Source organism: Oxyura jamaicensis, chromosome 5, assembly GCF_011077185.1.
Source record: "Oxyura jamaicensis isolate SHBP4307 breed ruddy duck chromosome 5, BPBGC_Ojam_1.0, whole genome shotgun sequence".
NCBI classification, from domain to species: Eukaryota; Metazoa; Chordata; class Aves; order Anseriformes; family Anatidae; genus Oxyura; species Oxyura jamaicensis.
Genome location: NC_048897.1, coordinates 48,570,224 through 48,595,335, shown reverse-complemented (window position 1 = coordinate 48,595,335; position 25,112 = coordinate 48,570,224). Strand labels below are relative to the sequence as shown.

The 25,112-nt window shown below is 40.5% G+C and overlaps 1 protein-coding gene across 3 annotated transcripts in view; it reads left to right on the top strand.

The window, feature by feature from the left end:
* Positions 1-25,112, top strand: part of MNAT1 (MNAT1 component of CDK activating kinase) — an 87,922-nt gene that overhangs the window by 5,256 nt on the left and 57,554 nt on the right. For all 3 annotated transcript variants that reach the window (XM_035328136.1, XM_035328135.1, XM_035328134.1), the window contains exons 3-5: positions 6,209-6,312; positions 10,479-10,619; positions 16,102-16,227. In XM_035328136.1, coding sequence (XP_035184027.1) covers positions 6,209-6,312; positions 10,479-10,619; positions 16,102-16,227 — 371 coding nt within the window. The remainder of the gene's footprint in view (positions 1-6,208; positions 6,313-10,478; positions 10,620-16,101; positions 16,228-25,112) is intronic.

The window sequence follows — 25,112 nt, the reverse complement described above, 5'->3', positions numbered from 1 at the left end:
CGCCTCCTAGCCTGTGTACACACACTGCTTGGCACCGTTCTCCTGATACCTGAGTGAGGCCTCTAGGCATTACCGCAACACGATTCCTAATAGTAATTATTGCTTTTTAAAACACTCGGTACATTCAGCTTGGAAAGAGGCTACCGTGTTTGTGCCCTCTGGATTCCAGTATCTCATTGCCTCTCTCAGACTGTGCAACACCAGCTGCCTGGTAGCTTGTCTTACTCAGAACATTTGTCTTACAAGCGATCCTCGGATAGGCAGGATTTTATTATCTACGATCGCTTGTGGGTTATGTTGTTTATTCTTTGTGGTCTTTTTCCTCTGTGTGTGCACAGGGATGGTATTGCTGCTGCTAACAGTGAGAATAACTCAGCATGGAAAAAGGCAGCTTTAGCAAAGGTCCGTTTCAGCCATCTCATCTGAACAAAGATTTCAGTGCCATGCTGTTCCAGCCAAAACGATCTTTCATAGACCTGGTGGGGATGAGGGATTCGAATCAGCCAGTAGTATGCCAGGGTGTTTTTCTGGTAAACTGTCGCAATAACAGACAACTGAGGATAAACAGAAATAACTCATAATGCCTAACGAGATTTTTCCTGGCTTAGTTTTGGGTTTTTTATTTTTTCCTGACAATTATTTTGTAGTAATCCCAGAAATGCTGGTTGGAAGGGACCTCTAAAGATCTAATCCATCTCCTCTCCCTCCAGACTACTGCTCTTAAAAGTATGGGGACACAGGTAGGGCCAGACATGGAAAGCACCACCCGGAGGTGCCACAGTAGCTTTGGACTCCCTGTGCGGACTGGGGACGTGGTTGTGTCTCCTTTTGTAGTGCTCTGCCCAAAGCAGTTGCTCTTCTGCCAGTCCCAGCCTCCAGCTGGCTATCTGTGAAGGTGGTAATGGCCAAGTCGTTTGTGGTGGGAGGAATAATGTTTGGGTGGGAGGAATACTGTTGATAAAAATTGCTGAGTATCTGTTAACTTCAGGGCTGGTTCATACCAACAATGCGGCTCAAACGCCGTATTTTACAAGGTAATCACAGGCAATTTTGTTCTTTTTTTTTTTTTTCCTGGTTAGGTGCTCCCTTGGACAGGGCAAGGGAGAGGAGGTCAGAGAAGTGTTAATGGTTTGGAAGAGAGAGCTGATTAACTTGTTGTGGTTTATTGCTTAAGTAGCACGCAAACATTTTTTTCTCTCCTTAAGAAATAAAAAATGGTCTTGACTACATCCCAGTGGAATAACAAATTTCATAAAGCTTACAATAATTTGACTGTCACAGCAGTGTCATCCATACGCTGGCAATATATTATGTTTTACTGTTCTTTTTGTTCCTCTTTTTGCAATTGTAGGCATCCATAATTCATTAATGTCTCTTATAGGAGAGTTTGATGCATGGAGTGGCCATTCCTTGTGCCCGGTCTGTGTCTCCCACTAGCTGGATTCAGCTAGAAGCAGAGAGAGTGAAAGGTGGAGGCTTTAAGTGGATTGTGCCTGTGAGGAGAAAGGATCAACACAGGAGCGGACTTTCGAGGTCGCTGGACTAATCATCTATCTTGGCAGAGAGGCAGTGTGCCTAATATTTGAAGAGCAAATATTTTAACACAGTAACATCACTGTCTCTTAAGGAGCTAGGAGGCGAAATCTCAGAAAACTTGATATATCTCAGAGGAGGTTTGGGTGGGTTTCATTTGCAGTTGCACAGCAGAATGACATGCACTCGTAGTGCTGTACCTCTGGACAACTTGTTTTGCAATTATTATCCAAACTTTGGCCTTATTGTCCAAACTTTTGCCCCAAAATTTCTTGTTTTCTTTATAATAATTAAGAAAATGCTTTTCCATTTATAATAGGAGCGCACAATAAAAGTTTATTATTATTTTTTTTAAGCAGCAAAGGATTCCCTGTAAAGGCTGAATTTCAGCAGTAGGGAGTTTTACCTAAATAGAATGAAATGTTTCAGGAAAACACAATAGTCTTCCTGTTGTACTTCAACAGATGTCTCAAGGCAAGTCAATTTATAAACCAACCAGTGTGAGATGGATAAGTAGATAAATAATTGTTGCATACAAAACAGCTTCTGTTTCTTTTCCCTGAAGGGTTTCAGGCCTCTTATATCAGCTTATGCTATATTTCAACATGGACAAAAATAAGTCTGTCTTCTCTTTGAAACCTTTTCAAACTAGCCATCTGCTTTGCCAGTCATATTCAGGCCTATACCAATGTTTTTTCAGGGTAGGTAGAGCATGTGAAGTTTTTTTTTATTTTTTTAACTCTTTCTGGTGCCTCTGGTTTTACATAGGTTCCCTTTTTTAAATATACCCGGAAGAATTATATTAAAAATAAATTTCTGCCAAAACCCAGATCAAACCAAATCAAATGCCAGGTAAATTGTGGAGGGGACAGAGGAGAAAAGAAAAACAAGTTCTCAATTATCTTTCACGGGCTTGTCCCCCTTACAAAATGGACTTCACAATTGTAGTTGTCAGGATAGAATGGCAAGAATCTGCATTCTCTAAATATTGATGGAGAGACGTTTGAAACTCATGAAAAATAAATTAGAAAACATGTTGGCAGGTATTTTGGCTGGGTGGGTGGCCACTGATAACTGTGCAGCGTCAAAGAACACGGTTTGTTTTGCTGCTAGGATGTTTATTGTAGGAGGGAAGATAATTCTTTGCGTTTATTCAAGGACAGCTGCTGACAGTGATCTTGGGAGAGAGACATCCAGGTCCTAACACTGTTCCCACAAAATGCAGCTCTTCAGTATGTCAAATCTCGAAACATGATCCACTTGATGCTTGTTGAAGAACGACAGCTAAGGATGCTTAGGACCGAGATGACGCTCCTCCTCTTTGATGGCTGCAAGTCAACGTTCAACGGGAGAAATCTGCTCTGGTCTTCGAGGTTGTAGGAAACTTGAATCTTTCTGCCTGCTGATGTCCTACCATCTCCTCAGGTGACAGAGTAAGGCTGGCAGAGCAGAACCAGCATGGTGCAAGGAGATCCCAGTTGTTGAGAGGATTTTACCCAGGGTTTCCAGTCACAACAGGGGAACAGAAGGAGAAAGGGACCTTTCACCTTGCCGTGAGATCAGCGAGCATTTAAGCACTGCCTACACAAGTGGATGGTGAAGATCTCTTAAACACTGTTTAAGAAATAAACACTTGCTATATTGAGTAGCAAGATATACTCACTTCTGTAAGTAGTTCCAAATAAAGGCAGGCATCTCCCTATGTCTAAAACTTGCCTGCTTTCCCTAGTATGAGTTTTAAGTCTTATGTTTGGTGTTTTACAAACCTAGGTTGTGTCTTGTTGAGTAATTAATGATAACTGAGAAAGGAACAAACAAACAAACAAAAAACCCTGAGCATTTCAAGCAGCAATAGTTGCAGAAACTTAGATCATCAGCTTATTGCTGGATTATTTTTAGAGAAATACCCATGATATTCAGCAGCCCAAAGGCATTTGGCATCTCATCTTGTTCCTCCTCTTGCACCTGAAGGTGGCATCTGGACATCCTGCTTAGCACAGCATGTCTCATATGCTATTTCTTTCTTGTGTCGTCATTGAAGAGTTTAGGGAGCTGGTGTGTGGATTTAAGTTGTAGGAAGTGCTGACATTCCCATGCAGCTGCTGTCATTGCAGAGCCCTGGTTGTATGCCAGCATTTTCACATGACAATTCTTCTCTGCCATCATACTCAAATGTGAAGCTGATTGTCAGCTGGAGACTGTAGGCTAGAAAGTTGGAGGTCAAATCTCCGCTAAAATACAAAAGATTTAGGCTGAAATAATGTGTTTTATTAAGGGAATGCTGCCACATCCAGAAATTGTATGTGTATTGCAATATGAAATTGGAAAATGTTTGTATGTCTTCTGGAGAGGGACAAAAAAAAATGAAATGGGTGACTTGCTTCCAAAAACCAAGGAGATGAACTCTGAAAGTCACAGAGCTCAATGCACAGTGCCTTGAGGTCATAGTGATGCCCAGGGGCTCCACCTGAGATCAAGACACTGAGATAGGCACTGCGAGTAGCTATAGTAAGGAGATAAAGCAGTAGGAAAAAAGAAGCTTTATTTTCCTGCTTGTGGTTCTTACAGATGTGGTTCCCCCAGTGCAGAGGGCAAATGATCTGCCCTGGATAGTAGCAAAACTGGAAACTGAACCCAGGTTTTGATTCCCAATCCAATGCTTAAAGCACGAAACCAACCTGCTTCTCGGCTCCCTTCTGAAGTCGGGGTGGTGGGGTAGGGGCTGGAGGAGTTGAGCTGTTTTGCAGGAGCCAGGCTGAATTAAAATGTCAGTCCTTTTGATACTGCTTATTATTTGGAAAAGAGAAAAAATAAATACAGCATTTTGTTTGTTTGTTTTAAGGTTAGGAATTTCTCAACTATATCCCGCCTAACCCTTTTGCTGGGGTTCAAGGAAAGGCTGAATACTTTTTGACAGAAATAAGATAACGTTGCATCTGTACTCCTGGAAAGAGAGCGTTCTTATTTCCCATCTGTACACTTCTATTACTTTCCTTGCACCATCTCTGGCACTCGTCCATCCCCTTTGCCGAGCCAGTTCAGGTTACTGAGAGGTTTCTGTTGACACCGCAGAGCACCCAGAGTCCTGCTGTTGGAGCAGAGACGAGGCCTGCGCCCGGGATGGGCGTGGGAGCAAGACCACCACTGCTTGGCAGTACTGAGGTGCTGTGTGTCTGCGTTGCTCTGAGCTGTACCTCACGGCTCTTGCATTTTCAGCCTTCCCCTTTCATCCCCAGTAACTGATCTCTGCTTTGATTTCTTGCTCTTTGTTTAGTTCCTCTCAGCTGGTTTGCCAGTCCAGGCTATTTGAGGTTTCTTACCTAGAGCCCTCCTGAAAGTTAATTTCTGCCGTGTTACCTACAGAGAGGAGAAGAGAATAAGGAATGTCAGTCTTTACCAAACTGAGATGTGGGCTGTTCTCATGGGTAACGACACAGACTCCATGGCTCTTCCTTCTATTTCTCTCTATTGGTCTTGCTTGTACCGCTGCAAAATTACTCCTATATGTGCCCAGGGTTCATTTGGCCCTAGTCACTTGAGAAAACAGAAATAGAGAACTGAATTAAAGTCTTCCAGGCCTTGTGCTGGTGTTTTCACTAGAACCCCTTTCCCTCGCTGAGGGTTTGGCTTCCCGCAATCCCTGTGCCATCGTTCTCTTGCGAGGGATTTATCAACGGCACTGAATTTCTCTGCTGCTCCTGTAACCTTACTGTAGGCACGTAACCAAAGCTTGTTGAGGTTTTGGGAGAGAATGCTGTACGTTCGTGGTCTGCAGTAGCTTTAGGGATGTGGGTGTGAGCCCAGCATCCGCTCTGCATGGCAAACACCAAGCGCCCTCGCAGTGATAATGGCTTTCAGTTGGAATTCACTTGACCCACAATTGAACCAGTGACCTGGAGGTGAAAGGCTCAGGCACTGTATCGAATTACGAGTCATCCAAACCATCTACATCTTTCAAGCTGTTCGTTACAGAAACTGTTCAATTTCTTGAGGTATATGCTGTGTCATATGTAGATAATTGGGCATGTTCTGCTAAACTATGGAGCCTGCTGGCTGACCCTGCTGGCTCGTAATTATGTGAGATACAGTCTGTCACTACCAAGAGGTATCAAAGGAATGCCATTTAACCTATTAATCTGGATGCTTTTACAGATTCTTCATAATAAAGGTAATTATACATTGGTGCCTTTTAAGTCATCAAATTACAGGATTTTTTTGTATACCTGAAAATTCAATCTCTGTTCTTTGTGCGCTAGATGATCTTACGAAGTAGAACGGCTTAATTTCTAACCTTGTCTTACAATGTATTTGTTTTAATCTAACTTCATTTTACAGGAATAACTGTGTTCTTAGGTCTTAAAAAGGTCAGTGTTTTACAGAGAATATCACAATTATTCATGTATATCCTTACCAGTTTCACAAAATAGGGTGCAAAACTTATATTTTCATCTGCTACAGATGTATAAATCTAAAGGAACATCACTGGCTGCTGTTGAAGTTTGCAGGGATTTAGCAGATTGTGTCTTGCTTTACAAGGCATATTTAAATAAATTCTATTATTGCGATGTTCGTGTCTGTTTCTGGAAGTGATAGAGAACATGAGTTGTATTTCTTTGTTGTAGTAGTGCACGCCGACCTAATACTTTTGTTTTCTGTCTTTCTAATATTTATGCAGTTTTTAACTTGACTAACAATGTGGATTTGGAGAACACCAAAAAGAAAATGGAGCTGTACCAGAAGGATAACAAAGAAGTCATTCAGAAAAACAAGATAAAACTGGTTAGTTTAACTTCTCTCCCTTCCAATTTTTATTCATTAGCTAAAGAATTAAAGGCTGTTCAATGTGGAACGCTTCTGAAGTATCTTAAAAACAAGTCAAAGTTGAAGGCACTATGCATACTTCACTTTGTATTCAAAAATACAGAGTATGCTAATATTCTGTGATACTGATATTTAGTGCTGCTTAAAGAGATGAAATTGATAGTTGAAATGCAATTATCCTTTGTTTTGGAAAGGGCTTAGAAAGAGGGATGGACAGTGAAGTCTGCATCTAATACATCACTACTGCGTGCATACTGGCAGTGTCATTGGAGAATGTCCAGGAGAGACCAAGTTCATTCCTATACCAAGACAATCATTCTTTTCTCATCCGAAGGGAAAAGGCAATCCAGACGCAGACATTAGGAAGCTCCCAAGAGAGAGCTGTAGAACTGAAGGAAAGCACAGGTCTGGTTTATGCAAAATTTAAAATGAAAGATGTTGAAACAAACATCCAAATTTTTGTTCAAGAGCTGGTAACAATAACATCAGGAGTATTGTATACATGATCTGTATGCAAAACACATGGTTCTTTGAAGATGTATTCATTACAATATGGCTCAGTTATCATTTTGTTCTTTAAAAATAAACTTGCAAGCATTTCTTTCTGTAAGAAAAGTTTAATCTGTTAAGTATTTTTTTCAGTATAAAAATACACATTGTTACTAGTTCTTGAAGGAAAATGTCTGCCCAGAGTGTGACATAACAAGGTTTTGTGTTCGTATTCCAGTTGCACTAAGGACTTGCTTTCAAATCAGTAGGGGTGAAATGCTCGCTCCCCTGAAGTCTGTGGCAAAACTCCCAGTGATTTCTTTAGCACTAGGATTTCACAGGAGGAGATTGGAATCTGAAAAATGTTTGTTTGAACCTCTTCCTTTTAAAGGCAGGGAAATTTCCCTAGGGGTCCATCTCTGATCTGTTATCCCGTGTCTGACGCTGTGCAATGTCCTGTGCTTCAGAGCTTGAAGAGACCTTCCAAATCTTTGGCTACGTCTTGTTTTACGATGTAGGCGCAACCTCTAGGGTCACCATAATAACAGGGTGCTTTGCCTGCAGCCCACCTTCCATTCATCTACCTGACTTGCCGGCAGACATGCACTCACAGCATGATCATACCAAGCAGCACAGCAGTACGCCGTGCCCACCCAAGGCCCATGGGTCTTTGTTTTCTGTACTGTACGGTCTTGTTGTGCTAGAGGCTGACATGTGGAAGCTGGGCAAGCCTGCATGTCTCCAGATCTCCAGTAAATCTGGATTAATTTCTTTTTGAACAATTGAAACATAATAATAGGCTTGCCACAGTGGGTATTACAAAAACTGCATGATCTTCCCCATAAATTTACCCCTCTCCCAAAAGCTGAAATGGTGTTCTTTCTCTCTAGCTCTTTTTGTCAGGTTCTGGACTGTCTTTACTGCTTGAATAGTAAAATGTGTCCTAATTCCTAGCTTAAACTTCTCATGGTCAGACATTGTCCCTTCATTCTCAGACTGACAAGTAATTGTGTCCGCAGTAGTGGTTTGCTCCTGAGGAAACGCAGATATTCTCGGTTGCTCTTGGTGTTATTATTATTTTTAATAATTTGTCTGTTCCAAATTGAATTTGGCAGGCAGAAGAGAGCAGAGTTGAAAGCAGTATTATAGCTGAGATCTTAACTGCCTCTTACAAAGTAACATCATCTTCCCATCTGTGCTAGAAACACATTGACACGTGTGATCCTAAGGTGCTTGGTCTCTTGTAGCACTGTCACACAAGAGGTTCAAAATCAATAGTGATCAAGAAGTGCATCACCTTGTCTCCTCTTTTGTTTCCAACTAGTGAATTAATGCCACCAAATCCATTGCCTGTAAGTTGTTTTCATCTCTGTTCTGTCACTCCTGTTGTCACGAGTGTCGTTCGTTCTTACAAATCCAAATACGAAGTTATTGAACTAGTCACCTCAGGACTCGAACGACTGCTTGTTGTTCTTTCAATACAAGCCTTCGTGATCTTGCTACTTGTATGCTAACCCATCTGTTAGATCTCTGGGTTTGGTGCCAGACCATGTGGAGAAAAAGTGTAAGTACACGTTAACCTAAAAAGCTGAAGAACTCTTGGAGAAAGGGTTCTTGTCATTCTTTTGTATTTATATATAAATAAAAAATATTATTGTAACAAAATAATGACAACTAGATATTGTGTATATATTAAAAAAAGCCTTGCACTCTGAGTTCGAAGACCAGCTTAGCTGCAGTTTTTCCAAACTTGTCATTTTTCCTTAAACAGCTGCTGTTGGCCAGTCATAGCGTAACTTTACTTTCTCCTTTGGTACTAGATCTTTAATTTCACTTGCTGCTTTGTTCAATCTTGAAACAGCTTTGTCCAGACTCTGTGGCGTGAATGCGTGTCAATTTTCTTCATTTTGCTTTATTGAATGTAGCATTTTTTTCTAATTATTTTTTCCCATTTGCTATTTTGACTTTGTTCCGGGCTTCACCATGATTAGCTTCATTTCTTTGAAATCTTGAAACTGTCTAGGTTACCTTTAAGCTTGACACGACCCTTGCTGCCTATTGAGCTTGCTTGTTTTTCAATGTTTTATTTGGGCTTCTGTTCAGAAAGAATTTGATCTAACTTGTGATAATTCTTCCGTCATTGCTGCAGTCGGATCTGGCTTGGGTTCGTATATCAGTTTACTTATTCCTGACTTCAATTTTTCTGGACTGTTTTTTTCAGACTAGATCTGTTAGCACTTTCCTACGTTTTTCCTTTTGTCTTAGTGCGCAGTTCTTTTATACGTAAGCATGGAAGAGGCTTGGAATGTCCTATAGTCTCTGAGGTCTTTGTTCTGATGACTGAACTAACTAGATCCCTTAATTCCTAGAAATAACCTCAGTTAACAGCGTGAGGATTTTTGTTTGTTTCCTTTGGTTTAACACAAAGACAATCCAGTTTCAGTTGGTCGCTGGTTGGTGACCTGTTCACCAGTGTCACTGCTACGCACAGGGTACAGGCATCTTTGGTTGACTCAGGGGCAAGTGACGAGATCTGTCAGCTCTTGCATCCAGGAGTAACTGGGCCTCCCTGGGACCCACCACCTTGATCTGCCTGTTAAAGAGATGTTTTTCAGCATATCCTGGCCTATATCACATCACCGTGCTTTCTGATATAACTTGGGCTCTTCTAGTGACAAGAAAAAGATTTTATTAAGCACTTGGCTGCGATATTATTTTGCTTAAAATATTTCCATGGATTAATCATCCATTTAAATTTTATAAAGTTTTAACACTCTGCTTTCTTATTTTGGGTTTCCCTTTGTTTCAGTGTTTCTGGGGAGGACGATTTGGGAAAACATTTTTGTATGTTATGGTCCTGTCCCATCTTACCTGCAAACTAGCATTCATTTGATTGTCTCTTTGGTACAAAGTTGTTCAGCTTTAATGCTTTTTTCCCCCCGTCTGTTCTTTAGTCTTTGAGCCCTCCTCTTTTTTCTTCCACTCTGAGTTCCAAATACAGTTGATGTGATAGCTTACAGGTTCAACGAGACTTCTTAAGAAGTAAATCCTGAAACAAAAACTCAGTTCACTGTGTCCTAGTAAATTTTTCTTTTCTACTTCTGTTAGCACACAAGTGTTACCCAAGTCGTAGGAAAAATACCTAATTTTTGGGGAATGTGACACAGTTCATGCTTAAACATGTTCTAGTTCATAAGCTTCCCAATATTCAAAGATATTTTCTTCTACACAGTGTGTTTTGCACACAAGATGCACCTGATCTAGGAGGGTTGATCAGGGACTCTGTAAAGGAATTATATTTTCTGTCACCTACTTGCAGCTCTTGGGAAGTAGGATATGTGAGAGCAATGAGCTAAGATATATGGAAAAGCCATTGTCATTCTCTAACATTTTAAGAACCAAGATCTAGATGGATGCTTTTTCTATTGCAGCAAGGAAAAAATATCTAACTTTCTAATTCCTTTTATTGTCCAGTGTAATCATCATCCATAATGACCTTTAAAAGGTAGGATTTGGCTACTTTCCCATCACTTGGTCTGCTCTACGTCCTTTGATGGGCAGTATAGCTGTGGTTGTACTCTGTGTACTCAAGGAGGAAGGCTGCTGTGAGTGAATTTCTAATGTTTCCATTTCAGACGCGGGAGCAGGAAGAGCTGGAGGAAGCTTTAGAGGTAGAACGACAAGAAAATGAACAAAGGCGACTGCTTGTACAGAAAGAAGAACAATTACAACAGATGATAAAAAGGAAGAATAAACAGGCACTCTTGGATGAACTGGTGAGTAACAAAACTGGAGGCTTTGAATGCTCTGTAGCACAGCAAATAGCAGGTATGTTTATATTCATCTCTTCCAGTTAACTGTGTAATTAATACATCTGCCCCTTTCTGTTTCCCTGTCTTGCGCATTTTGCACTACTGTTCTGTCACCTATCACTTATTGCAATGCTACAGAGAACTCTGAACGATTTTGGTAAGCCAAGAACTGGTGGGAGAGTGCTTCTGGGATACCACAACTAGTTCTGAATGGAATCATTGTCCAGAATGTCCAATGGTGCTTGGAAATTATAGGGAAAAACATTCTTGGCTGCTTCAACACAAAATTAATCCAGGATAAGATGCAGAAAGGCTTGTTTGGATATTTAGAAGAAGTTTTTTTTCCTGGTTCTGCCAGTTGTATTTTTTTGTTTCTTTCTTTCCCTAGTGAGCTTCCACTTAAGGCTCTTTACTTGTTGCTGTTTGACACGCAGAGTTGTATTTCTGATACGTTTTTAGTGAGTGTAACCACCCTACAGTTTACTTAAGAGTTGATTTTTCACTGAATATCTGAAGAAGAGCTAGTATAAAAGTCTAGATTTCTACTGCGTTTGCCAATATGAGGCTTTGACTGTGATCCAGGATGGCCTTGCCCTAGCATAGCTGAAACTTTCACTACTCCACCTCCAGCCTGATGTATAATGAATGAGTTCTGCCATGTGTTAGCCCATGCAACTGCTTACTTCTGTTGTCTTCAGCTAGTGACAGTTGCATCTGCTGTGATGAATGTCTGATCACGGAGTTTGAGGGGGTAGAGAGGAGCTCTGAAGTTGCTTCAGGCATAATGTGAAGTTCTAGCACTGTTTGCTCATTAATAAGCCCTGAATTGCTGTGGCCGACAGTGAGGTGTGCTGAAGCAAAGCAGTAATCAGGAGCTGCTCCATGAGCGCAGTCACCTCTGCAGTGGAGGAGTGAAAAACAAGGGACGGTATTCTCATGAGTTTCTGGAGCATTAATCATCTCTTTGAGTCAGAGCACCTAAATGATAGGTTGGGTATGGAACTTAGCTACTTCTGGAAATGGTCTTAATCTTGTTTTTGGCTTAATTTGCTACTGATTCTGCATTTGAAATGCAATGATGCATGTGTGGCTATAAAGAAGCTCAGTACATACTTGTTCTTTAAACAAGACTCACATCTCAGGGTTTTTTTTTTTGTGTGTGTGTAGACATGCATACACACATGTTCTAACACCCATGATAACAGTCGGTGTATAACATTGAAGCAAATCAGAACAATGTATGTGTGTATGTAGTTACATAGTGTGCAGTTTTATCAGTACGTGCTTTAAAGCTTCATGGCAGATGTTAATTCGGAATTTCTCTTATTTCAGTTTATCTCGTAACATTAATTACTACTTTGTACTCTCAGTTCTTATTCGAGCTGTAGATGCTCTTCTACTTTTCCAGGAAAAGCAGAGTTCTTCTTTGAACCAAAGCAGAAGGCGCTGACTTGAAGAGAGAGCACTGATGTGTAATTCAGGAGTTTCTGGAGCTCTCCTGAAGAGCTGTCGCTTTCAAAGCCAGGGGACTTGGCAACATTTCATTGGTTTCGTTGAAAGGAGACAGTGTTACATACTTTGTAGACAGAAGCAGAGATAAGTAGAAGGGTTCCTTGAGAATCCTGCAAGTCTGTAACTTTGCATCCAGCAGTCTCTTCATTTCAAGGTGCTTACAGGCCACATAATTAGGAATAGTTGAAGTAATGGATCAATTCATAAAAGCGGCACTATGAATGCATATTTAATGTCTCAGAAAAGGGATTTTGAACTGGTTTCTGAGTAACTTCAATCCTCCTCTAACACTCTTAATTTACTAGAGATCAGTGTTCTTTAACACAGCAGTTGGTTTTACTGGAAACCTACTTCACCAGATGGCTTGAGGAAAGAATGGTAATAAATAATCCTTAAAACATGACCGAAGTAGGTAGTTTTAACTGTGATTGCATATGTATTGGTATTAAAACACGCCTTAATATTCTAAAAAAACTACAGAAAGGTGATTTTAAAGGCTGAGGAAGGAAACTGGGCTATTTTAAGTTATGTTTCTGTTTATGAAGGAGCACTGTCACCTTAGATTTGGGCCTAAACTTGTTTTGTGATACCAAAGGTTTATAAAACCAGCACTGAAGTGTTTGTACAATGACTTACAAAGTCTCTGGAAAACCAGCAGTTGTTAAACAAATAAACATTTCCTATGGTCTCTTAAATCCCTCTAATGCTGTGCTACAAATCTGAAAATGAAGCCGATCATAAGTAAAGCTGAAATGTGTGCTCTCTTTGAGAAACACAGCAAAAGCAAGCATGAGAAGGAGCAATGTAAGGAATTACAGTTTAAAAATCTTTAATCTCTGCCTGCTGGTACTGTACCAAAACTGCAAGGGTTAAGTTTTGGCTGCAGTGGTACCATGATACCAGGGGCAAAAGCAGTGGCTTGGTAGGGTTGTGAGCACAGAGGAAGGTGGGAAGGCCAACATTTCATCCTTAGATTTCAAATCTTCTCTTTTGGATGCATCACCTGGGGTTTGGAACCTGCAGCCATTGTGACCTGGCTCTTGGTGATTTTTTTCCATGTTTTTTTTTCCCCCCATGCCGGGCATTAAGAGAAAATCTAAGGCGCAAATTTCTTGTGTAGTGTGTAGAGATCTCAAGTCAGTCCTCAGGTACCAAACTGCCACTGGTGGACAGCTTGTGGGCTCGTAAGGGATGAGTGTCAGGACTGAGCACCCCCACACATGTTCAAGAGGAGAATTTTGCTTTTGGTGCTTAAGCCCTGACTGAGGCCATCCGTGGTTTTTAATACATACTTATTGTGCTGTCATAGTGAATAAAGGCCTCAGTTGTTTACAAAACAGCGTGCAAGTGCACTGGCCTGTTTTCAAGGAGCTTATAATTCGGCGAGTTCAGAGGGAGGGGAAAAGGTGCAGAAACGTTTGGTATTTAAGATGTCGCGCAGCAGGCTCTGGATAATGGTCAGCCTCGGGAGGGAGCTCCGTAGGTCTTGGAGAAAGGACTGGCCTCGAGGCCCAGGAGCTTGGATGGGAAGGAAGGAGAAGGCCAGAGTGACGTGCTGGAAAGGTGAGCAAGGCTTTGCAGGTGCCTCAGGCCTTGCAGGCTACTGGAAGAGCAATCAGGTGCCCTGGCTTCCAGTCCTACTCTGTTACCTCTTGTCTGTTTTGCCTCCCACTGCTCAGTTAAGCAGATTTTATGTTGCCTTCATTATAAGTGACCCCTTTTACAATATAACCTCCCACTTGAAAAGCACGGCACCTTGTTGTAATTTAGACTTGCAGTCTCAAATGTATTTTACATTTTATTGGAAGGGATGTGTGGTTTATTTTATTTTGTAACTCTCTAAAGGTGGGTAATAAGGGCTTAGTAAAATACTAAAGCATTTCCTTTATTTACTGTATAAACTCATCTGTATACAAAGGCTTATAGAACTGCTCTTAGATGTCTTCTGTGTTGTGGGATTTGCACTTACCTCTTTGAGAGCCTCTACTTCCCAGGTAGGAGCAAAATGGCACTGCAGCACTTGACAAAGAGGCAGGTTTTCCCTGGGCCGTGGCTTAGCTTGGAAACAAACAAAGGGCAGGGTGCCTTAAAGAGGTCAAGTGTCCTCATTTTTAACAGAACCTCAGGGTTCTTGAGAGAAATCTTTCAGAAATGTTTGTAAGTGCCTTTGTTCATGCTGTTACACGGTTTGTTTTCCCATACAGAAAATTGCTGGTATGGATAAATGCTTACAGGGTTGGATCTTTGATTTCTGTCTATTTCTGTGTTAATAGTTAACAGAAGGACTATGTGCATGTTAGAAAGGACAAACAATCATGAATGTGGTGGCTTGCTGGCACGGTGTTGATTTCCCACAGTTGTGTAATCTGGTTGCCGACCATTGTGCTAATGCGAAACTGTTGAGAAGTTAGTACAAAAACCGGCTTCCTTTAGTTATTGTGCTAGAAATGCAGTGAATGTTTAAGGAATATGAGAGGGTCAAATAAACCAGAGAATAATTCCCACTCTTCAGAATATTTAATGTGAAACGTAGAAGAATCCAGCATCCTTAAACTCTGCTGCCAGCAAGCAGCGCGTAGGGTCTGCCTGGGTGGTTATGGATGTGTTTGTGAAGACACAAACTGTCGACTGATTTCTTTGTGGTCCAAACTTTCTCTCTGTTGTGCAGTAATCAGATCAGTAATTTTAGATTTTTAAACACCCTCCACATGGGAACTGCAGAAATTTCAGTAGGATCCCGTGTCTTATATTATTCGTTATTCTGGAGCAGATCTCATGTGAGATTTTCCTGCTTTTAGTGCTCACGATCTAGTCGTAAGACAAAATGAGTGTAACCAACAATAACGCGGAAAGAGGAGTGAGAGCGTTGGGCAAAGTAGGTGTAAAGCATAACCAAGCTTTGTGATGACTTTGGGAGATTTCTCCAGGATCCTATGACAACAGCAAGGCATCTCATGGCATTAAAAACTCCTAACTTCTGCCTCTGAACTGTTTTAAGTTAATAAATAAATCCCAGCCAGTATATTACAGTGTGGTTGGTATGGTGAGTAGCAAATATGATTCATAGTTCAATATTTGCTTGGTTTGAGTGCCTTATGGAAAAACTCTGCCCTACGGATCTCTGGGCATAATCCATTCTGAACTTCTTTGCTTTCAACTTTACTTTTGTTCTAGCTAGGAAATCTAGAGGAATTCAGTATGCATGTGGATAGTCGCCTTAGTTTATTAGCAATCTACTTGGCCAATAATTTTCTGACTCTCTCAAGAATGTAGTACGTAGGTGAATGTTAATAATCATTCTGTTGTAGCCTAAACACAAGAGTTTTAGCAGTTAATTTGCTTAACTATTCATTTTATTACTTTTATATATTTTTTAAAAATTGGCTGGCTTCCCTAAAAATAAGTTGGTGAAGGAGAAAATAAATATGCTGTTGGTTGCACTTACAATAGTGCCATTGTGCAAAGCAGAGCAAGGATCATTTCCAAACGGCCTCAGGTGAAATCTAATGGGAAACAATTTCAAACTGGTCTGAGTTCATTGGTAGAAAGAATGTGTCTTAGATAAACATCTGATCCAAGTTATACTACTTTGTATTATTCCTTCTCTGATTAACTTTTAATTTTTTTAAATAATTTTAATAAATATAGTTGCGTAGGCTAGTTGGAATAAGGAGCCTGTTATATTGTCTTTAATGTGGATTCTATAAAAATGGTTGTTTGCAGGTTGCTCTGATTTATGGGGTTACTGCAGCTTTTTCTTATTACTGAAAATGATCGTTTTCTGTAAACTGTTTTTCATACAGAGGATACTCAGTATTACACTGCACTGCTAGTGATGGCCTTTCAGACACAACTTACGGTTTTCAAGTAGATGCAGCATTAATTTGTATTTAGTTTGTTTTAGCATTCAGCTCTGTTATTCCTATGCTTACAGGAGAGCTCCAGCCTTCCTGCTTCGCTGCTTTTAGCTCAGCATAAGGACAGATCTACTCAGCTAGAAATGCAACTGGAAAAACCCAAACCTGTCAAACCAGTCACGTTTTCCACTGGCATCAAAATGGTAAGACTTGCTTCTTTCTTTTTTTGAACGCCTTTCAAAAGAGCCAAGATTTCCTAACATGAAACTTAGAGGTTATTTAAACCTGAGTCGCATATTATATGAAACAGATGAATTTCTAATTATATAATTGGAAGAGAACAGTCGAAGTATTTCATCATTCTGCTACTTAGAATGTATGAAACCTTTTCATTGTGCGCTTGCCCAAAAACAAGCTGTACCTTTTTCCCTGTGAAGTGGTGCTGTACTTTGAATGCTTTTGTCTCTCATTTGTATAAATGTTTTGGAAGTTGAAATTTTGGTAGCTCAAGACAAGACTGCACTCTCTTTGTGTTTACTTTGAGCACTGAAATAATCCGAGTGTGAGACAAACAAGGTGGTAATGGTTAAGAATGCTGTTCTCATTGCTCTTGGAATCTAGGAAGCAACAAGTATTTTTTTCAAATGTGTTACTACTGTAGTGACAGCTGAAGATCTGTCAGCATTCCTGTTTTTTATCCTGACATGGTACAAGTACACATCAGCTGGTGTGTGGAAATGTTTAAAAATAAAAATAAAATTCAAGTTTTCTGTGGGGGGCTGGAGCTGGGAGTGGGAATTACTAATCTTTTTTTGTACCTTACTTGTCCCCTGCTTTTTTAAAAATCCCTGCACTTTTATTAGATTTTATATATTAGACATGATAATGCTAAATGATGTCTTGAAAACGACCAACATTCCCTACCTCCCCTAGCAAACCAGAAAGTAAGTAAAGCAAAAACCTTTGTATCAAACCAGTCTCCCATCAATTAATCAATTTGATTTGTCAGGGATATCTGTGCTGTGTTCATTGTTTCTGTTTCCTCCAAAGAGTTTTACAATATAATAGCATTTGCAGCTTGCTTTTCCAAAGTGGTGTCAGCCCTTGCAAACTTGTGCAGATTGTTCTCTTATATTTCTGTGGTACAAAACATATCTTCTTACTAAAACATATCTTCTTACTTTTTTTTCTTTCTTTTTTTTTTTTTTTCTGTGATATTTACTAGACAGAAAGTGTTAGGTGTTCTGCTTAAAAAAATATTCTAACTGAATGCCTCTATCTTATCTAGCTGTTAGAATATATTCTTAGATTTTTTTAAAAGCTGTTGGTCTTTCCAGCGTAGTTTAGAGGACTAAGTTAAGTAGCATGTAGCTTATGCTGCACGGTGAGGACAGTGGAAATACTTTCCATTGCATTTGTAAAAGGATTTTAGATAGTATTGTGTAGTAGCAAACATTTCAAATCTGCAGCCTGAAGTAAACTTTGTTCAAAAATCATAAAAGACTTGGATGAGGAGATTTCTAGCATCGTGACATTTAAATCTTAGCAGTTGGAATAAGAGGACATACTCCAGGTAACTGATCATTGCTTTATTGGTGTTCAGAAGGTGTGAGTAGAAGACTAATTTTATTTGTTCAGTCCCAGATGAACTCTCCTCTGCTGACCATAGTCTTAGATTAAAAAGACAAAAAAAAAGTTGAACATTTAAGGTTAGGAATATTTGAAGATTGTGACTCGTGTCTTAAGGAAAACGGATTACATCAAGGAAAATTGATTTTGCACTGATAAACTTACGGGTTTGGTTGAGAATGATGACTCTCTCCATATTTTCTTTATAGAGTGCTTAATTTAATTATTACCTGACATTGGTTTTTGGAATTTTATAGAAATGACATTATATAATAATAACAATATTGATATTCTGCACACGAAATGAATTAACTGGCTACCTTGTAATTCCTAAAGAAGGTGTTGGTTACCACAGCATGGGAATACTTCTGTGGGTAAGTACAGAAGGGACGTGGAAGGACATGGTTCAGTGTTTGGAAGCAGATGATGAATTTCTATGGATGACATGGAAGCTGGCGCTTTACAGGGCATTTCTGAAAATCTGGCCTCCTTTGAATGAAATGTTTTAATACGGGTAAATGCAAAATTATAAATAGAATAATAAATAATGGGCTCTGTGAGGAGGATTTGGAAGTTTAGCTAAGCACGTAAATGAATTTGACCCTCAACCACAGCATGTCTGTAAGCCTTGGATATATAAATAGTAGTGCAGCAAAATAGGAAGGGACTGCTGAATGCAGCGTTGGAAAGCCTTGTGCACTGAAGCGCTCTGCTGACTGCATTTTGCAAGGGAAAAACGTAAAGACAGCTAAAAGCAGTGAAGGTTCATCCGAAGGTGGTAGGATATGCTTTGTACTTTGTTCTGCCTCTAGTTCATGAGAAGGTTAAGACATGACTCAATGTACATTAAGTACCTCAATGCAGAAAATGCCAGGTCTGAACAGCGCAACAGCAAATGTAGCAAGAACCAGTAACCTTAGTTAAACAAGTAGGAACTGAGGGAACAAATTAGACCTTAAAGTTCACAATGTTCCAGTGGTTAGTTGGCCCCACTGTTAGAATTGACAGTGGAATGTGATGAAATCTGTAATTCTTGATGGTTTCAGATCAGGACTGGGATGCCTTTTGAAAGTTACTGTAGTTGAATGCAAGTTGTTCAGCTCAGAATGGGGTTTTGTGCAAAGCAACAGTGCTCGTCGTGTAAGATTTAGTGCAGTTGTTGATCCAGTGACGGCGTTGGGTGAATTCCTACCTTGAGGCTCACCTTATGAAATACTTAATATGTTCCAATTGAGTTTTTCTAAACTTCTGAGATGCACGGTCCATCTGCTTTGTTTAATTGTACACTGAAAATAGGTGGAGCTGGTAGAGCTTTTGTTGTGCTGCTTGTCATGGGCAGCCCTTCATGGTGCTCAAGCTTTGTTCCTCTAAGCCACGGGGTTTGCACTGCTTATTGGTGGGGCAGCTTTAGGGTATTATTGTGATTTATATATATATATATATATAAAGTTCTAATTAATGCTCTGTTTGGCTCTACAGTTGTACAAACGAACTATTGTTTCTGTGAGAATTCCCTTCTGGGCTCACCAGTAAAGAGTTTTAGCATCATGCAGATAGTGCACGACCACGTACATTCTTCCCCAGTGTGTTTATTTTTTCCTAGTAGTTTGGCCGCTGACCTTTTCTGGTGGATGTTTTCCTTAATTGTGTTCAGAAGAAAGGAATCCAGATAAAGCTAGCCAAGGTGCTGGCAAATCCGGAGCTGGTGTTTGCACAAAGGCTTTACATGCCAGTTGTGGCAGTCCTTGTTTTTTTCAGCTTGATCACGGGTGGTTTTCCTGGGATGGTCTCGGTCAGAAATGTTCTTCTGCCTGACTGATAATTGGACAAGTTTCTCCGTTTCTGGATTAAGAGGCATGTGCATTCTAGTCTCCCCAGCAAAGCTCAAGGAAGTTGGCTCATCTAAGGTGTCGTGTGAGTGCTGTGAAGTTCCTGTGCTTAACAGGGGGAGGAGGGAATGTCTGCAACTGGTAAGCTAAGCAAGAGCATCCCCTATAGCATGAGAGAGACAATTAGGTCAGAGAGGTAGGGCTTCCATCTTTGCTTTTCCTTTTGTTAAACTGTTGGTTTCAAACCTTTCAAACAGGAGCTGCTTTTTATTTGCGTTCTACTGGATCTCATTAACTTCTGAAATTTATTTCAGTAAATTATGTCTTCCATGCGTGAAGTGTACCCACCTAATCAGTCAGTTTGATTTGGCCTCTCTAAGTGGGGGAGAAAGCACTTCAGAGTTTTCCGCTCATCATATTAAGGAACAGGCTTTTAGCATATTTGAATATTTAAAATATTAGTCTTATTATATCTAATCTCAAATCAGGGTAAAGCTACAAAAGAAATTATAATAACCTTAATTATACTTATTGCAATGGTGCTGAAAATGCTTCCTGTCAATGGACGTACTTTACTTTTTAGTACTAGTCTAAAAGAGCAGAGGTTATAAGAAATGAATGTCATTTTTAGCATTTCTATGGCTTATTGGGGTGTGCCAAACAAATGTAATGTCTGGGAATAGAACCATTCCTCCATTTCTTGGTGAGCATAGTGACCATTTCTGGTTGGGAGATGGCTTTAACTGGAAGCTAATTTTGAAGCTAAGAGGTGCTCTTATGCATTGGACGTTAATGGCAGCTTGCAAATGCAAGCGAGAATCCATTACGTTACAGTAATTCTGGTTTTCTTTTTGTGCCTCTGGTATTCACGGGACTGTAGGAGCCTTTTGGGGCTTGTAGTTCTGTGCTTTAAGTTAGCATTGTAGTTAAAAATGAGTGGAAATCTTTAATTCATTGGAAACTGGGAACATGCACATCTTTGACTCGGTTATTCACACATTTGTGAAAGTCGGAATCCCTCAGACTGTTTCAAATGCATGCTATCTTCAGCCTCTTCCAGGCTGGATGCCCTGTTGCTTCCAGTTCTAGCGTGTACTTTTGCTCTCTTCCCTTTGTTTCCCAGGGGGCTTAGCCTCTAGTGATGGTATTCTTGAAGTAATTTCATGCAGTTCAAAACTCAATTACCTCTAATTGGATTGCCCAAATGCGCAGGAAAAGAATAGAGGTGTCCTCTGGTCCGCTACCTCCTGGGAGAGTTTTCCTTTTCCTTTTGCATTTCGTATCCAAATACCTCCAAATTAATACAGTGCATCACTGACTGTTCAATCTCTGCCGTGGGTTTTGTTTTATTACTTCATAGCAGTGGGAGTATTTATTAATAGAATATTAGTGCAGAGCGCAGGACATGCTTCGTCATTACCAAGATGGTCATTACCCCGTGAATTTGCAGCTTAAATAGATGTGTCGGGGAGGGAGGGGAACCAGATGCCCGGAGGCCATGTGCTCGCCCAGGATTAGACAGCAGACCAGCGGCGGAAGGAGGAATAGGATCCAGCCCTACTGAATTCCTAACCTGGTGTCTCTTCCGCCAAGCCGGGCTCCATCTCCTGTCAACAGCACCCCTGAATGGCAGCAAATTAAGAGTGAAATATCTGCTTCAGCTTCTTCCCTGTCTAAATCACAGCAGCGTCGTTGCATTTAACTTTGTGTGTGTCCAAACGTTGTCAGGGTTTTATTCCAGTTCTTGTAGACTGAAGCTAGTGGTAACTGGAAGCCAGGGAGAGAAACTTGCAGCCTGAAGCAGCCGAAGCTTGCAGGAGGGAGCAGTCAAATCAATATTTCACCGGAATGAATCTGTGTCAGACACAGGATGTCTAGGACACCTCAGGAATGCACGTTACTACTAAGCTGAGCATAACACGTGTTAGGGAAGAGATTTTTTTTTTTTTTTTTCAGCGTTACACTTGCAGCGTTATTCTAATGGGAAAGAGTTCTTATTTTACATTATGTGAAGCTCTTTCTTTTAAAACATTGACCTCATCAGCTCAGGTCAAATTAACTGTTCTTCGTTATTGCCTTTTCCTACAATATTGCTTCCTGTGCAAACAACTCTTCGGCGGCGGCTCCTGGTTTTCAGTCTGTTTCTTTTATAGCTTGTGGAGCAATTATCCAAAATCCTGTTCCAAATGCAAAAAAAATAATAATAATAATAATAAAAAAGTCTTTCAAAATACTTTTTTAATCAGTTGTGCTCCTTCAAAGTTGCCTAGACATATGCCAGGTACTCAGAGGTAAGTGAAGGGAGCTCAGCACTGCTGTTGAGGCTGCAACTGTTTGGCAGCTCCAGCGAGTGCTTTGCCATCCCATCCGTGTGACAGGGAGCCGAGCTGTTTCAGCCTCCTGGCTTTACTTCCCAGCCTTTACTGCTCTGTTTTGTTTCGGGTTTTTGTTTGTTGTTTTGCTGGTTTTACTAAAGCGCTTTTAGAATTTGCCTAAAGTTTAAAAGATAAAATAAAATCCAGCCTATTTCCTTCCCTCACTGTTAGCTCAGCTGGTATATCTTTAGGCTGAGACACTTCAGATGGAATTGATTTCTTTGCAATCTATGCCAGCCTGAATTTAATTGCTATTTTGTTTTTAATCTTCATCAGGCTCCTACTATGCTTGTCTTTTTTGCAGCTGGGTGGAATAATTCCCTTTTCACAAGATTATATAGTTTAGGGTCACAACGTGGATTTTCAAGAAGTAGTGAAGTGTTTAGATGTATGGATTCTCTCAGAAGAGACGTGCTTGCTTTAGAGAGCGTGCATGTAAAGGTAAAAAATTTCAGTGACACTGAGCATTATCTAGACCTCCAGCAGGAGTCAGTGGCTGAATCTATACTACGAGGCTGCCGCATTCCCCTTGCAGTCACGGTGCCTGTGAGTGTGATAGCTGTATCCCAGCTCAGTGCTCGGAGGCACCGGGCTGGGCAGCAGTCCCACGAAGCAGCACCCCACTGCAGAGGAAATGCAGATGTGCTGGGGCTTTCATGCAGATCTGTGGTGCTTTGTCTCTTTGTGAGGTGCTGAGAGAAGCAGCACTGCGGCCAAAGCATGGAAGCTGCTTCGTCAGAGTGGAGATTTTAGAGGGGTTGCACATTTGGAGGGCAGGTGCACGTGTACAGCTCTGTAATACCAACTCTGTTAGTGGGATTCTGCAGTTCCTGAGCACTTTCTTGTCTCCCAGTGAGAATATTGCATGTTGCTTTAGCTTTGAATTTTTGTCATCATTAACAATAGCTTGTTTTCAGCAATGAAAATTGCATTGATCTGGTGAGAAGGATATTATTTCTGAAAAGCAAAAAGGGAGAAGAAATTGTGGCTGCTGGATCTGAACCACCTCTGACAACACAGATACAGAATTCAAATATACAAGTGAAAGGACACCAAAACTGCTCAATGGCAGAATTCAGTTTAGAGGTAACAACCTGGATTTAGCAGTGATGCAGAGTCCTGTGACCACATGCTGCTCACTTAAATCTCACAGGATTATGTACACAATACGCCTGCGACATCTGAGTGGCATGATGGAGAATGATTAGCAATAGTAAATATATTAGTTTCACTAAATCTCTAGCCTGCTATTTAAAGGTGTTGTGTTAAGATTCGAGCACATACATGCACAACTGTGCTTAAATATTTGAACTTTGTTTTTGAAGTGTATGCCAGATACACTGCATTTAAAAGTGATCTATCATCAGAACGCTTCCTGTGCACTCCAAGCTGCAGACTGAAGTCTAAAACATTAAATTGGGTTCTGGGCTTACCGTGTAATTACTATTATATCAAAGTGTGTAAACATTAAGCAAGTTATATTCACTTAATGTTTTTCCTAATGTAGGTAAGATTTTCTTTTGGGGGGCCGGGGAAAGCAAGGCAAATGATATTATCTGTCATTTATACAGTGCTGGCCTTGGAAAAGGAGACTGGATTTTGGAAATGCAGTTCTGCATCTCCCTATATCTTTTTTGCAGGATTACTGTTTGGAATATTTTAGGAAAGATGCCATACTCAAAATTAAACAGTTTGGTGCACAGACATAATCAGAACCACTTGTCCCAGTTCTGTTTCATGGCAGGACTCTTTTATACTGCTCCGTTAGAATAAATATTTGTACATTTGCTTTAAGGCTCCTCTACATGGCTAAGGCAGCACATGTTTATATATACATATAGTATAAATAGGAATTGGGCCCATAAGTTTGCACAGCTGTAATGACTGGAATTCAGTAAATGAAATAGTGCCAAAGCTGTTAATTGCACAGGAGTGAGCAACGAGACAAATGTGTATGTTAGTAAAGTTGGTGGCTGTAGCCAGCAGCAGAGCTCATCTACTCTTTATCTGCCTCTTTTTGGAATGGAACTGTTCTTTTATTTTTTTTTCCTCCCGTTTGATTTATGTAATTGCTCGAGGGCTTGCTTGCCCCTTTGCCATCAAGTTGCAGAAGTACATCTGTGTGTCGGGCAGCACGATGTCTTGGTGCATGAGGAAGGTTATTTAGGAAGAGGCTCGCAGGGAGGAGGCTGCCAGCTCCACTCCCCTGCCCATCCTGGAGCAGGCACCAGGAAAGGGCGGCGAGAACTAGCCTCCAGGTCAACCTGTAGGTGCCCAAATTCCATCCACACCAGCAGCCAGACCTGCCACTTGCTACAATAGCACAAAGACACGTTGTAAACTGATCTAAGGCAAGTGTCACTTAAATCAGGCGGAGATCTTCCCATTTCTGAGTTGTACATAGCTCTGAAAATGCTATTGCTTGAGTAGGTGTTACTGTGAGCAATAAGGAGAGATCTGACTGAAAGAAAGAAGGTGGCTGAGAGGAGAGTCCAAAAAAACAGCTGGCAGGGAAATAAAGAATAATAAAAAATTTCTCAATCATTGTTTGTTTTGGAAAGATCATGCTTTAAGCACATGGAAATACTTTACACGTTTGAGAAGTGCTGACTTCCTACATGCCTTGTGAAGGAACAGCAAATCATTCATATAATGTAAACACATTTATAGATTGTTCCAATATTACTTTTTTGGTGCTGCTGTTCTTTTTAACAAGATACCATTTAGTACATATATGCCCTTTTGATGCTCTGCTTTGGCCGAGAGTTGCATACATCATGAATGTTCAGTATTAAAGTTTGTGCTGAAAGAATGGTGCAAAGTTACCGAACCACATTTTTTTTTTTTTTTTTTTTTTTTTTTGCTTTAAAAAAAGTTAAATGGTGGTGCTTGGTGCACTTTTTAAAAGTCAACATCCCAGAAGGTTGGGATAGGCAGGAACAGAAGTAAATACCTTCCTTGTCTCAAAGTGTGAGCGTAACCCGTCTTTTGCGTCTTGTTAGAAATGATACTAAAACCTAAGAAAGACCAAAGTTCTGCTGAAAGAGTGGACTTTTAGGCCAGGGAAGAAAAAAATGAATAAAATAAGCAACTTTGATGCCAAAATTATTTGTGGAATTTGATAATCATAGTGCTGGGTGGGGGGCAAGGGGTCACGAGGCCTTCCCCGTGCTGTGAGGCGGCATCTGTGAGGCTTCAGCTTGTCCTGCCAGGGACTTGGCTGACCTGTTACTAGAGACCTCTTCAGATGGAGGC